Here is a 15,736-nt window from a genome sequence, read left to right on the forward strand (position 1 = left end):
CTTTGTTCTGCAGGTGGAAGAGGCTTGCCTGGGATTGCTGCCTCCTTTCCCTGGACAAACACAACGCCTGGTGTGAGGCAAGAGCCCCGTGTTGCAATCCTGCCTTGCAGAGGGACTCTTGATACCGGCCTTGCCTGCTGACTCGCACTCAATGTGGCTTCCCCTGTGTCCTCATTCCCTGCTCGGCTCCAAATAAAATGTAAAAATGTCAGTCAAAGGCAGAGAAATGAAACATAAAAGTGTCATTCAAAGGTGCTGTCACGTGGCCCCGGGGCAGTTCTCCCTGTGTGTGCCCACCCTCTGCAGCCAGGTTAGCGCCGAGCAGCTGCTTCTGACCTGCTGGGAGTACCTGCCTGCCTCTGGTCCCTCCCTCCCTGCCTCCCTGGTGATGATTTTATAATCAAGGCATAAAGTGAGGGGTGTGGTAATTGCCCTGCGTAGGTGTGGATTCTCACTGCTTCTCCCAGCCCATCCAAGATTCCTCAGTCTGGGAGCAGCACAGGAGAGGAACCAGCCACTGAGGACTCTTAGGAACGGCATGGAGAGCAAATGGAGTGGCTTGGTGCTGATCCTTTCTCTGTGCCTGGGCTCCTACCAAGGTAAGGCCAGGCCTGGAGGTAGGTAGGATGAGGACAGCCCAGAAAACCCCGCTGAATCCCAAAACTGCTCCCAGCTTTGGTGTCTAAGCTCCATAATGTGCTTCCTCTGGTGCTGGAGTTGGGCAGAGGAGCGCTGGGGAAGGTGGCACCGCTGCCTGTGCTGCCCACCTGGAGGTGAGAGCTGGAACTTCTGCCTTTGAGGGTGATCTCAGGGCAAAAGGCGTTCGTTCCCTGCCTTCCTTGGGATTCAGGCACCGCTGGTGGTGTGCTGGGATGTGGAAGGAGGGAAGCTGTGACAGAGTGGGGAGAGAGAGGGGCTGCTCTCTCTATGCCCTTGTTTTGGGGCCTGGCTGCCGCTGTGTCAGCTGGGGAAGCCACTTGGCTGTCACAGCAGTGTGACCATGGAGCTGCCCTTGTCCTGAGGGTCCTCACAGGAGATGCAGGAGGCAGGAAGCCGGCTCTGCTGGCAGATGGCAACAGCGGTTGTTGGCTTGCTGAGCTTTGGGAAGGGCGATGGGGTGATATTCTCTGCTCACCTCAGGAGCCCTCCCAGCGTCGGCACTTGGGTGTCTGTGAGCGAACCCTCCTGCAGGCGAACCTCTGCTGCCGTCCTTAGTCATCCATCCCCTGCCCAAGCTGGGGAAGGCCTGCTCCCAACCCCTGCTCCTTGCTTGAGGGCAGATCGCTGCTTCCTGCGGGAATCTCCCCGGAATTGGTGAGCCCTGCTGTGGCAAGCAAACCCCCTTGCGCCCCGGTTACGCCAGGCTTGGCTCACTGGGCTCCCCCAGTGTGACGTGCCCAGGTTTGTGGGTGCACACACATGACCCGGCCGGGGGGGACGTGTCTGGCTGTTCCAGCCGGCAACAGGCAGAGCAGGAAAGTTCACCTGCGCCCGGCACGTCCGAGCCCTGCGGTGCCGCCCGCCCGGGAGCCGCCGGGGCTCGGCGCAGAGGGCACCGCGGCACCGGGGACCTGCGAGCCTCGGAGAGACAGAGGGGTTTGCCAGATGGGAAAAGCGAATTTATGGCTCTTGGTGCAACAGGGGCGTGCGCCAGGCCGGGAATTGGGGCGCCGGGGCCCACGCTGCCACCCACCCCCGGCGTTTACATCACAACCGGCTCGCCAGGCTCTGCCGGCTCGGCCGGGGCGCTCCGGGGCTCCCAGGAATGCCGGCACAGCCCTGCCACAGCCGGGGCTCGGAGCTGGATCCCCCCTGAGCAAAGCCCACTCCATCCCCCGGGCCGGGCAGGCAGCGATAGGGCACTTGTGGCTGACCTGGAACTGGAGCATCCCTGCCTTGCTCTTTTGCCCAAAATGGCATCATTTAATAACACTGTGCCCGTGTGCCTGGCAGCATGAGGAGGCTCCAGCAGGGCTTTGGGACGTGTAGGAGAGCTCACGGGACACCTGCTGCCCCGGTTGCTTGCCCCGTGGCAGTGCTTTCCACCCGGGGAAGCTCCCCCTGCTCTCAGCTGCTGGGTGTTATGATTAGCCCTAATTACTTTGTGGCCCAGAACTTGCTGCTTGACCTTCAGCTCGAGCAGGGTGAGCAGTGAGTGCTGAGCTGAGGGTCTCTGCGAGCCAGGAAAGTGCAGGACCAAACCACTCGTGTCTTTTAGACCCTCCCGACCTCACTGCGGGCTCCGGGCTCCAACACAGTTCCATGAGAGATGCTGAGGGAGGACCAGCTCAGAAAAAAGCTGTGGGGTTGCTGTGTCTCTCGCCTCCTTGGTTTTGGTGCTGCCCCTTAATGCCTCCGCTGACTTGCCATTCCTGTTTGCCCTGATGCTGGGCTGAAAAACATAAATATATCCCTCTGAGCTGATGGGGCGAGCGCGGCACGGGTGTGTGGGAAGCCTGGGAACCCGGGGGGACTCGCCCTGCCCCGGGGGCCGCCTGCCCCGATGGGGAAATCGGGGCTGAAACAGCTTCTGGGGCAGTGGGAATGGTGTGTGGGGCTTGGACTCCTCTCCCCACAAGCCCCAGCCCCGGGACTTTGCAGGGTGGGCACCTCACGCTGCAGTTTCATGGATGAGCTGGAGGCATTGCCAAAATCCAGCATGCAGGGAAAGTGGCTTTTGGGGAGAAACCAGGGTTGGGTGGAAGGAGCAGCTTCTGCCTTTGGCTTTATTCCTGCTGTGCAAAATCGCAGACAGGGCTGGGGGATAAAAGCTGGATGCAAATGCTTGGAGCAGGGAGGGTTGTGCTTTGCTTAAAGCTCTGCAAGCAGGGTCTGTCTGTCTGTCCCTCTGCCCCCAAATTCCCGGAGCAGCTCCTGGCCAAGGCAAGGCTGTGAAGGGCTTGGCTTGTGCCTTCTCCCCAGCTGCATCCTGGGTGGGCACAGTTCCCGGTGCAAACAAACCCTCGCCCTGTGCAGGATGAGCCCTGACACACCAAGGTGACAATTAGAGCGCTGCTCTTGCGCCACGCCGAGCATTTACAGCCAGCAGAAAATGCTGTCGTGGGGAGGAAATCAAACCAAAGGAACCCCACCAAAAGTGGGGTTGCTCAATCGTTGCCGGGAGCCGTGGCGTGACTATCGGGCTGCCGTGCGGGGCTGAGCGCCGGCGCCCCGGGTTTGCCCGTTTTGCAAGATTTATTGCTGCTTTTATCAGCAGCCGCCTCTGCAGCGTGTCAGAGGGTGCTGAGAGGCTGAGGATGAGCCCCAAATTCCCTTTGCTTCTGACCCTGACATCCCATTGGAAAAGCTGGCAGCCTGGCTGTCTTGGTTTGGAAAGACAGGAGTGTGCTAAGGAAGGCAGGAGCCTCCCCTGAAATGGAGAATGTAAACCCTCCCCAGCCCTCCCAATTGCTATGAATTTTAAATTAAGGGGCTCTCAGGCAAAAATATGGGAGCAGGAAATAACAGTTCTTTAATAGGCAAGGAAAAAAAAAAGGATAAAATAAACAATGCAGAACAACACTGAAAGAGCCAGAACCCAACCTGACACCCTGTGGGTCAGGGTGTTGGTGGCAGTCCCATTGGAAATGTGGCTCAGCCCTCCTGCAGTGTCAGGGGTGGTTCTGCTGGAGCAGGGATCCTGTAGAGAAGGATGTATTCTTCCTCTGAAGATCCAGTGGAAGGAGAGGCAGCTGCTGTTCATCTGGGGAATCCCGTGGAGAAAGCCGTGCTGGTGTCTCAAAACCTCTGGATTATATCTGGGTAGCAATGCTTGGCTCCTCCCTCTGGATTATATCTGGGTAGCAATGCTTGGCTCCTCCCCCTGGATTATATCTGGGTAGCAATGCTTGGCTCCTCCCCCTGGATTATATCTGGGTAGCAATGCTTGGCTCCTCCCTCTGGATTATATCTGGGTAGCAATGCTTGGCTCCTCCCCCTGGATTATATCTGGGTAGCAATGCTTGGCTCCTCCCTCTGGATTATATCTGGGTAGCAATGCTTGGCTCCTCCCTCTGGATTATATCTGGGTAGCAATGCTTGGCTCCTCCCCCTGGATTATATCTGGGCAGCAATGCTTGGCTCCTCCCTCTGGATTATATCTGGGTAGTAATGCTTGGCTCCTCCCCCTGGGCAGAGCATCTCCCAATGGGATGTTATAGTTCTTATCAGCCATGCAGTGACATTCAATAGTCTGTTATCAGCAATGTCCCCTCCCAGGGAGGTGTGATTGTGGTCACTCAAAGAGAGAGATAAGGCAAACTGCCCACTTGACAAAGGTAATCTGCCATACAGATGGTAATGGAAAACATCTTGCATTGCAATCTTTAACACTGGAACAACCGACCTTAAAAAATCATGTATAAATTAAACCCCCTTCCCCGCTCCGAGCATCACTCGTTGGGGGTGCCCTGAGGGCTGACAGTGCTCTCTCCCCCTCCACAGCCGGGGCCAGCCCCCTCCACGAGTGCAGCGAGCGGCCGGAGGATTGGTGCCGGGACGCGGCCACCGCGGCCAAGTGCGGGGCGCTGGAGCTGTGCCGGCTCACGGCGTGGGACCGGGCTCTGGGGGTAACCGGGATGGGAACGGGGCATGTGTGGGACCAGGGCTGGGAGCAGGGGATGTGTGGGACCAGGGCTGGGAGCAGGGGATGTGTGGGACCGGGCACTGGGGGTAACCGGGATGGGAACGGGGCATGTGTGGGACCAGGGCTGGGAGCAGGGGATGTGTGGGACCAGGGCTGGGAGCAGGGGATGTGTGGGACCGGGCTCTGGGGGTAACCGGGATGGGAACGGGGCATGTGTGGGACCAGGGCTGGGAGCAGGGGATGTGTGGGACCAGGGCTGGGAGCAGGGGATGTGTGGGACCGGGCACTGGGGGTAACCGGGATGGGAACGGGGCATGTGTGGGACCAGGGCTGGGAGCAGGGGATGTGGAGGGCTGTTTGCATCTGCCCCAAACACGGAGAAGGAAAGAGAATAACCGCCTGCCCACCCCAGCATGCTTGTCTACAGCAGTGCTGTGATGGCCCCGACCAGGGGAGGGAATGATGCATCTGACTCCATGGAGAGCAGAAGACTGATTTATTATACTGTATTATTCTATACATCTACATTTTATTATACTATATTATTCTATACGATACTACTCTATACATTATTTTATTATACTATATTATTCTATACATCTACATTTTATTACACTATATTATTCTATACGACACTACTTTATACATTACTTTATTATACTGTATTATTCTATACATCTACATTTTATTATACTATACTATTCTATACTACACTATACATTAATTATTCTACTATATTATTCTATACATCTACATTTTATTATACTGTATTATTCTATACTACACTACTCTATACATTAATTATTCTATTATACTGTATTATTCTATACATCTAAAACTGAATCTGTTAAGCACTCAGCCCTGCACACACTGCACTGAATCTCGTGACTGTCATCCAACAGTCCCAACACGCACACTTGGCCCTGACGTGCCAAGGAACCAAAACACCATCACTTTGACCAAAAAAAATCTCCATATTGCATTCTCCTTTTACACAAACACAGGCACAGCAAATGGTTAGAATTGTGTTTTCCCTTTCTCTGATGTTCAGAAAAACGTGAAACCCAGAGATATTCTTGGGAAGAATTGTGCCTTGCTTTTTCCTGTGAAAAGAAATGTGGCTACATGTGTCTGCAGAGCAAATGGCAGAAGCCAGTGGGTGCCCCGGGGTGGTTTTGGGGTGGAGGATTGGGATCTGGAGAGGGTTTGGGTGCTGTGGCAGCGTCCTGACGTGTCCCCTCTCTCTCAGCAGAAGGGGATCCCCTGTCACCTGTGCCAGGTGGCAGTGTCTGTGGTGGGCAAGATCCTGCAGGACAACCGCACGGAGGTGGGTCTCAGTGGGAAGGGACAGTGGGGCTGGTGCTCCTCCCCTCCAACCCCACTGAGGCCCTGACCTCTCTCTTTGTGTCCCAGGAGAAGCTGAGGCTGTTCTTGGATAAGAGATGCCAGTACCTGCCCTTCCAGGACTGGTCTGTCAAGTGCAAGAGGATGGTGGACACGGGCATCCTCGTCCTTGTCCAGCTGGGCAAGCAAGTGCTGGTAGGGCAGGGGGAGCCCCAGGTTTGGGTTTTTCCACACTTTGGGATGTCCTGGGGGCTTGCAGAGCAAAGGATGCTCCTGGGGGCTGGGACAAACCATCTGAAGCACGAGATGGAGAGGGAAATTATCGTCGGTCGGGGCTGTGTACAACTCACAAACGGGATGGGGCTGCTGTGGAGCATGCCTTGAGCTGTTTGATTTTCCAGCATCAGCCTCATCACATGGTTATGACAATGGGAAGATGCCACCAGCTCACATCCCAGGCAGCAGACCAAGAACTTAATGTTACAACTCACTTTAAAAGTTTTTAGACCAATCACACAAAGCAAAAGCACATTTATATCTGTATTTATATCTGTATAGTATATATTCTATATTGACAGTAGTTCTATCCAACCACCATAAGCACATGAATCTTTGGTTAAGCAATGCTTGCTTATTTCAAATACAATACCTGCTTGTGAGCCTTCAAACACAACGCACAGGGCTCCATTATTAAGCTTAGGACTTCCTAATATCTTGCTAGATCAACTTTTCTGTAGCTTAGAGAGTTATTCTAGACAAGCGTTAATACACAGACCATTGTTCCATTTGTGCTTTTCTACAGTTTAAATAATTTTTCTGCTGACCAATCTCATGGCCACCGCTTAGCTCCAATCACAGCTCTGCGGCTTTCCCAAAACCCTGTGATTCTGTGGATTCCCACAGGAAATGATGCTGGATGGTGCGGGGGGGCTGGGTGTGATGGAGAAGGTGCCGCTCAAGCCCCATCCCATCCCACCCTCTGCTCCGCAGTCGGAGCCCAAGGTGGTGTGTGGGACCATCCGGCTGTGCCAGCGCCGGGACAGAGCCACCACGGGCACCCCGAGGTTCCAGCAGCCCCCGGCAGCTGCCACGGGCCCCAGCCAGGACTTTGCTGACCTCGTTGCTCCCTTCATGGCCAACGTGCCCCTGCTGCTCCATCCCCAGGACCTGCCGCACGGCGAGGCCCAGGTACCGCGCGCAGGCAGGGCTGGGGCTGGTCGTGGGACCGTGGAATGGTTTGGGTGGGAAGAGACCTTGCAGATCATCTCATCCCAAACCCCTGCCAAGGGCAGGGAACGTGTCCAGGCTGCTCCAAGCTGGCCTTGGACACTTCCAGGAATGGTGCGGCCACAGCCTCTCTGGACGCTTTGTGCCAGCATTCTAACACTGCTCAGGGATGAGAATCCCCTTTCAAGTATCACCTACTTAACAACAATTAGAGAAAGCCCCTAAAAAAAACAATTAGAGAAAAGCCCCTAAAACAACAATTAGAGAAAGCCCCTGAAATTTCTGCAGAGCTGAAATGATTCTGGCCGGCACTGTTGCCAGTTTGGGGGGATATTTCAGGATGTAGGAGGGAAATGAGAGGTGCTGGTCAGAGTGCTGCCCCAAATTGCAGCCAGCGTTTAAATGCCAGCCCTGCAAATGCAGGTTGGGCGTGGGGGGATTGGTTTTATTTCGTGGGGTACAGTGATAGTTGCCTCCTCAAGCCAGGTCTCACAAGCTCTTGGAGATCTGTTTCACACCCAAGGTAACTCAGCTGCCTTTGGAGGCTTAAATCAGCAGGGTGGCTGAATTTTCTCGGTAAGGAGTTTGTTATTTCGCCTTTTATTAAAACCTGTCTGGAAACAAAAACGTTTTAATAAAAGGCGAAATAACAAACTCCTTACAGAGAAAAACGGAGCCAGGTATGAGAGGTTCTCGCTCCTGGTAAAACACCTCACAAAAGCCATTAGTTTCTTTGCTCTCTTCTTTTTCTAGCAAATTGCCCAGGTGGGATTTTTTGGCTCCTGTCCAATTGGCTCTCCTTAAGTTTGAGGTGACGTCCCCCAGGTCCTATGAGGTGGCTTTTTACCCGATTGAAGAGAGAAACTTCTGGGCTTCTTTCCTTCTTGAGGGGACAAAGGAGAGATTTGTCACTCCTCATCAAGGCGTCCCTGTGCTTGTCACCCCGCAGGAGACGGAGGCGGCGTGCGGGGACTGCCTGCAGCTGGCCAGGGCCGTGCGGGAGGCGCTGGGCACCGACTCTGCCTTCAGCTGGGCGCTGGTGGCACACGCCAAGCGGGCGTGCCAGGCCCTGCCACCCGTCCTGGCACTGCAGGTGAGCCCGGCAGGGAATGACACCGGGATTGGGCCGGGAGGGCACCGTGGGCACGGCAGGGAATGACACCGGGATTGGGCTGGGAGGGCACCGTGGGCACGGCAGGTGAGCCCAGCAGGGAATGACACCGGGATTGGGCACCGTGGGCACGGCAGGTGAGTGCCAGCTAGGAATGACACCGGGATTGGGCACCGTGGGCACGGCAGGTGAGCCAGGCAGGGAATGACAGCAGGATTGGGCCGGGAGGGCACGGCAGGTGAGCCAGGCAGGGAATGACACCAGAATGGGGCACCGTGGGCACAGCAGGTGAGCCCGGCAGGGAATGACACCGGGATTGGGCTCGGAGGGCACCGTGGGCACGGCAGGTGAGTGCCAGCTGGGAATGACACCGGGGTTGGGCACCGTGGGCACGGCAGGTGAGCCCAGCAGGGAATGACACTGGGATTGGGCACCGTGGGCACGGCAGGTGAGCCCAGCAGGGAATGACACCGGGATTGGGCCGGGAGGGCACGGCAGGTGAGCCCAGCAGGGAATGACACCGGGATTGGGCCGGGAGGGCACGGCAGGTGAGTGCCAGCTGGGAATGACACCGGGATTGGGCACTGTGGGCACGGCAGGTGAGCCAGGCAGGGAATGACAGCAGGATTGGGCTGGGAGGGCACCGTGGGCACGGCAGGTGAGCCCAGCAGGGAATGACACTGGGATTGGGCCGGGATTGGGCACGGCAGGTGAGCCCAGCAGGGAATGACACTGGGATTGGGCACCGTGGGCACGGCAGGTGAGCCAGGCAGGGAATGACACCGGGGTTGGGCACCGTGGGCACGGCAGGTGAGCCCAGCAGGGAATGACACCGGGATTGGGCACCGTGGGCACGGCAGGTGAGCCAGGCAGGGAATGACACCGGGATTGGGCCGGGAGGGCACGGCAGGTGAGTGCCAGCTAGGAATGACACCGGGATTGGGCTGGGAGGGCACGGCAGGTGAGCCAGGCAGGGAATGACACCGGGATTGGGCCGGGAGGACACGGCAGGTGAGCCAGGCAGGGAATGACACAGGGCCTGGGCACCGTGGGCACGGCCACATCCCGCTCTGCCAGGCTGCTCCATGCCCTGTCCTAAGGAGGGGCTGACAGCTGGGCTGCAAGCAAAGCTGAGCCAGTGGAAAAAACAACAATGGTGATTTTCAAGCATCCACAGCAAGGAAGAAGACAAGGCCGTCAGCACAGAAGCAGATTAGATAAAAAGCATGAAAATTTTTATAACCTAGACTACGTGCATAACTAGATGTGTATACGTGGCCTTATTAAATTTCTGTAAAACTGTTACCAACTATATTGGCTTTGCACCAATGAATATAATAAGTTATTGTGATGTAGTTACTGACTCAAGATGATGCTTTGTTAAGAATATATAAGCTGGAAAACACGCAGAACAAAAAACTTTGCTCTTGTTGGAAAAAGAAAAGTTTTTTATTCTTCATGTTATAGATATATAGTTTTATATGTAGTTATTACAGGTAATAAGTTAAAATCACATTTTATTAAGAATATATGAAAATATAAAAATATATATATTCCTTATATATAATCTTTATAATATATATTTATATATATCAATATATACATTTATATATCAATATATGAATATATATGTATTCTTTATTAAGAATATGTAAAGAATATATATTCTTATATATATAATAATATTATTATATAGATAAGAACATATATATATATATATAGTTTATATATTAAGAATATATAAACTTTATCAAGAATATATAAAGGACATGCAGAATAAAAAACTTGAAAAAAAAGTTTTTTGTTCAATAGGTTTACATATATTGTTATATATGTAGTTAATACAGTTGATAACTTAACGCTTTATTAAGAATAAATGAAAATATATATTCTTTATTAAGAATACATCAAGAATATATATTCTTATATATATAAAATTCTTATACATATGAGAATATTACTATATGTAAGACATATAAATATGTAAACATTTATATATAAACATATAAATATAAAAAATATATTTATATATTTATATATATAAGATATAAAGTTTATATATTAAAAATATACAAAGATATATATTCTTTTATATAAGAATATTCTTACACAAATATATAAGAATATATATAAAAATATATAGAATATATAGAATATATATAAAAATATATAGGAATATATTATATATATATAATATCTAAGAATATTCTTATATGTATAAGAATATAAATAAAAAGATACAAATATATTTATATATATGTCAAATATATAAAGTTTATATATAAAGACTATATAAACTTTATTAACAATATATAAAGAACATGAAGAATAAAACCTTTTTTCTTCTTAGAAAAAAGTGTTTCTTATTCTTCATATTATACATGTAGTTAATACAGTTAATGACTTAAAATCATGCTTTATTATAGAATATATAAAAATATATATTCTTTATTAAGAATATGTAGGAATATATATACTTATATATAAATATTATTTTATATACATAAGAATATTTGTATATATATATGAATATATATAAATAAAAAGAAAAATATCTAAAGTTTATATATTAAGAATATATAAACTCTATTAAGAATATGTAAAGAACATGTAGAATAAAAAACTTTTCTTCTTGGAAAAAAAGTTTTTTATTCTGCATGTTATATATATATATATATAGTTATGTATATAGTTAATACAGTTCATAACAAATTCATGCTTTATTTAGAATATATAAAAATGTATATTCTTTATTAAGAATATATAAAGTTATATATTCTTATATATATAATATTCTTAGATATATAAGAATATTCTTATATATAAGAATATATATAAATATATATATTTATATATATCTATATAAATATATAAAGTTTATATATTAAGTATATAAAAACTTTATTAAGGCTATATAAAGAACATGCAGAATAAAAAACTTCTTTCTTCTTGGAAAAAAAAAAGTGCATTTTATTCTGCCTGTTATATATATAGTTTTATATATAGTTAATATAATTATTAACTTAAAATCACGGTTTATTATAGGGTATATAAAAATATATATTATTTATTAAGAATATATTAAGAATATATATTATTATATAGAATACTCTTATATATATAAGAATATTTTTATATATAATATAATATATATAATATATATAAGAATATAGATATACATTATAAACCTAATATATATACTATATAAGAATATTCTTATATGTATAAGAATATATATATATAAAAATATATATAAATATATATATACGTGTAAAATATATAAATTTTATACATTAAGACTATATAAATTTTATTAACTGTATATAAAGAACATGCAGAATAAAAACTTTTTTCTTCTTGGAAAAAAGTATTTCTTATTCTGCATGCTATATATGTAGTTAATACAGTTGAAAACTTAAAATCATGCTTTATTATAGAATGTATAAAAATATCTATTCTTTGTTAAGAATATGTAAGAATATATATTCTTATATATTTAATATTATTTTATATACATGAGAATATTTGTATATATATGAATATATATAAATAAATAGAAAAAATTTATAACGTTTATATATTAAGAATATATAAACTTTATTAAGAATATGTAAAGAACGCGCAGAACAAAAACCTTTTTTCTTCTCGGAGAAAATTTATTTTATTCTACATATTATATATATATATAGCTATGTATATAGTTAATACAGTTGATACCTTAAAATCACGCTTTATTAAGAATATATAAAAATATATATTCTTTATTAAGAATATATAAAGAATATATATAATATTCTTATATATATGAGTATTCTTATACATATAAGAATATATAAAAATATATAATACATATATTATATATACATATTATATTTATAAATATATTCTATATAAAATATAAATATAGTATATGTAATAATATATAAGTATATCTTATTACTATATAAATTTATATATTTTTAACATAAAATACATGCAGTTTATATATTAAGAATGTGTATATTAATATATGAGGAATATATAAGGAACACGTGCCTCCTCCCGCAGTGCCAGCGCTCCCTGGCCGAGTACGCGGACACGGCTGCCCAGCTCCTGCACCACCTGGTAAGAGGCTGAGGGCTCCCCGCAGTGCCAGGGGTCTCTGGGTGCCAGCTGCTACCCGGCAACCATCATCAGCAAATTATCCCTTTTTTTTTTGTTAAACTCACCGCTTAATATTCATACAAAATATTAATTTTTTTCTCCCTTCTCTCTGCCTTGCAACTGCATTTTGTTTTCGTTTTTTCTTGCCATTTTCCGGCCGCTCCACCGGCAGCAGGCTGAGGTAGGTGAGATCCATGCCCTGATGTGCTGAAATTCCCTTCCCAGGGGCCAAAGCCCCCCTGATTTGGGACGTCTCTCTCTCTCCCTCCCCAGGACCCGTCGGAGCTGTGTGGCCAGCTGGGACTCTGCGCCTCCAGCTCGGCACTGCCCCTCCACACGCTGCTCACCGAGAGGGTGATGCAGCTCCTGAGCCTGCTGGGGGTGAGTGGGGACCCCCTCCGTGCTGCTGGGCTCCTTGGAATCCAAACGCTCCAAAGGAGGAACCTAATTTTGGGTTTTATTCCCTCAAGCACCTCTGTTTATCCGAGGTGGGGGATGCCTTACGTGGGGAATGCCCTACGTGGGGGATGATGTTGGGACAGGATGAGGGTGGCTCTGGGGTGTGACCGTGTTCACAGGGGTCTTAGGATGAGGGAAGAGATGAGGATCTGACTCCATATTTCTGAAGGCTCAATTTATTATTTTATGATATATATTACATTAAAACTATACTAAAAGAATAGAAGGAAGGATTTCATCAGAAGGCTACCTAAGAATAGAAAAAGAAGGAATGATAACAAAGGTTTGTGTGTCGGACAGAGAGTCTGAGCCAACTGGGCTGTGATTGGCCATTAATTAGAAACAACCACATGAGCCAATCCCAGATGCACCTGTTGCATTCCTCAGCAGCAGATAATCAATGTTTACATTTTGTTCCTGAGGCCTCCCAGCTTCTCAGGAGGAAAAATCCTAAGGAAAGGATTTTTCAGACACATGTCTGTGGCACTGGGGGGGCTCAGCATGCATCCCACCCCCTTGTCCCCCCAGGACAGGGTGGGGAGCACTCCGCTGTGTGACGTGTGCCAGTTCACCGTGAAGACAGTGGAAAGCCTGCTGGAGAACAACGTGACAGAGGTGAGTCCCAGCACTGGGGGCTGGCACAGGGGGCCAAGGGGCAGCGAGGAGCTCCCCCTCTTCTGCCTTGTGCCGGCAGGAGCAGCTGGTGAACGACATGGAGAAGGTGTGCTACATGCTGCCCCACGGCGTCATCGGGCAGTGCAAGGACTTCGTCAACTCCTACGGCAAGGCCGTGGTGACCATGCTGCTGCAAGCCACCGACCCCGCGGCCGTGTGCGTGCTGATGCGCTGCTGCCCCCGCCTCGGGGACACCCGGCACGGTGAGCTGGCGCCCCGAGCCCGGGCAGGGGGCTGTGCCCTCCTCTGGGTGCTCACGGCCGTGTCCTGCAGGGGCTGAATCCCTGGAGCAGCTGGCGGTGAGCGCCGGTGCCTTCTGCAACGTCTGCCAGATCGTCATCACCTACTTGGACAACGAGCTGCTCAAGAACGAGACGCTGGAGGAGCTGGGCGAGGTGCTGGAGAAGGGCTGTGCCATGCTGCCCATGCCGCTGACCAGCAAGGTGAGCTGAGGGGGCACGACCAAGCCAGCAAAACCTCCCTGAGCCCCCTGCCAGGCTCACCCCTCTCTCCCCCCCAGTGCCAGGCGATGGTGTTGCAGTACGAGCCGGCGGCCGTGCGGCTCTTCGTGCAGATGATGGACCCCACCTTTGTCTGCACTGTAAGTGTCCTCACTCCTGGGGCAGCCCGGGCCAAGATGGGCCTCCTTTGTCCCAGAGGGTCAGAGGCTGCTCATGGGGGTTTCCTTCCTCTCCCTCCCACCCTTTTCCTTCGCAATGCAGAAAATCAGAGCCTGTGACTCAGGCAAGGAGGATCTCCTGGGCTCGGCGCCCTGCGTCTGGGGCCCGCAGTACTGGTGCAAGAACATGGCCACGGCGGTGGAGTGCAATGTAAGTGCCAGCTGTGTCCCCTCCCCGTGTCCCAGGGTGCCGTGCTGGCTGTCCCCGTGTCCCAGGGCGCTGTGCCACCGTCCCTGTACCCCATTGCCATCCCATCCCCGTCCCTCCGCAGGCCGTCGCGCACTGCCGGCGCCACGTGTGGAACTAGGAGCCCTCTCCCCAGCTGGCTGGACTTGCTCTGCCGTGTGTCTGGGGACCCCGGCTCCCTTCCCCGGGACGTGCCCGCGCTCACAGACGGCAATGGCAGGAGCCACCCGGCCTCGCCACGCCGGCGGGGCTGCGGGGAACCTCGGCCGCTTCCTCTTCCACTCCTGGGGCTTGGATTTCCAAAACAGGTTAAGGGACTCGTTGATATTTTCAGCACTAGGGATTCAGCCTTGACATCTCTCAGGGCCACTGCAAAATCCCCAAGCTCTATTCCCACCTCTGTCTCCATCCCTGATCCCTTCTCCATCTCTCCATCCCACCCTGAGCCACTCTTACGGCCCAGATCCCGCAACGTGGATCTGTCCCCGTGGGCTGGGCTGGGTTCTGCTGCCCAAATGCTGGCCCCTCACTGCTGGCTGGCAGCAGCCTCACCTGAACATAAAATAAATGAGTTTGGGTGTCGGGATTTCCTGTGGCACCCCCATCCCTGCTGGGAGCCCTGCACTGCCCCGGCCGTGGGGGTGAGGGCAGTGGGGTGCTGGGGGGGATGTTGGGGGGATGCCTGCACTGCCTCATCCTGGGCGTGCATGGGAGCATCCCACCACAAACAAACTCTTCCCTGCGGGCATGGGAGCATCCCACCACAAATAAACTCTTCCCTGCGTGCATGGGAGCATCCCACCACAAATAAACTCTTCCCGTGAGCCTGGCTGGTTGTGTCCTTCCTCCTCATGCTGGGGGCTGCAGTGGGAGTGCGGGAGAACATTTAATGCTTCCCCCAAAACCCAAGGTGCAGCAACACCCAGGGCGGCGTCCCGTGCAGATGATGGATAGAGGGGTGAGTTAAAAGAGGGAATTCAGTTCCCAAAGGGGGTTTGGGCCTGATGGATGTGGGCAGGAAGGACGACAGACAGGTTACCCAAAGCCATAGACAGTGTATTTCTGAGTCCCGTAACAGACCGTGCCCGAAACTCTCCACAAGGTCACGACTGGAAACAAACCCCCGAACAAACAAACCCAAATGCAAGAGAGAAGGGGAAAGAAAAGGGCAACAAAAGACACGCACGAGCACTCGACATCCAGAAGCCCCAGTTAGCCTCTCTCTGTTTTTCGACATTGCAACAAGTTTTGGTAAAGCCAGCAAAATGGAGGAATGTCTTTGGGTTGGGTTTTTTTTTTTTTCTTTTTAATTTTTTGGGTCTTTCC

General features: G+C 49.4%; 1 protein-coding gene across 2 annotated transcripts; it reads left to right on the forward strand.

Moving 5' to 3' along the window:
* The first annotated feature begins 458 nt into the window (after positions 1-458).
* On the forward strand, positions 459-15,142 carry LOC132076215 (prosaposin-like). Of its 2 annotated transcripts, none has more exons than XM_059477174.1 (14): positions 459-599; positions 4,444-4,568; positions 5,835-5,912; positions 5,999-6,124; positions 6,920-7,117; positions 8,106-8,249; positions 12,315-12,371; positions 12,684-12,791; positions 13,398-13,484; positions 13,564-13,747; positions 13,818-13,987; positions 14,065-14,145; positions 14,267-14,374; positions 14,496-15,142. In XM_059477174.1, exons 1-14 carry the CDS (start codon positions 539-541, stop codon positions 14,529-14,531), a joined length of 1,563 nt encoding a protein of 520 aa, XP_059333157.1. In that variant the 5' UTR covers positions 459-538; the 3' UTR covers positions 14,532-15,142. The 2 variants fall into 2 exon arrangements, with proteins under 2 accessions (XP_059333157.1, XP_059333158.1); XM_059477175.1 differs by having other exon boundaries at positions 5,838-5,912.
* The last annotated feature ends 594 nt before the right edge of the window (positions 15,143-15,736 follow it).

Source organism: Ammospiza nelsoni, chromosome 8 (assembly GCF_027579445.1).
Source record: "Ammospiza nelsoni isolate bAmmNel1 chromosome 8, bAmmNel1.pri, whole genome shotgun sequence".
Lineage (NCBI taxonomy): Eukaryota > Metazoa > Chordata > Aves > Passeriformes > Passerellidae > Ammospiza > Ammospiza nelsoni.

Coding starts and splice junctions, on each gene's coding strand:
- LOC132076215 (XM_059477174.1), top strand. CDS start 539: ATGGAGAGCAAATGGAGTGGCTTGGTGCTGATCCTTTCTCTGTGCCTG. Junction 600..4,443: donor GTGCCTGGGCTCCTACCAAG/GTAAGGCCAGGC, acceptor CCCCCTCCACAG/CCGGGGCCAGCCCCCTCCAC. Junction 13,485..13,563: donor TGGAGAACAACGTGACAGAG/GTGAGTCCCAGC, acceptor TTGTGCCGGCAG/GAGCAGCTGGTGAACGACAT.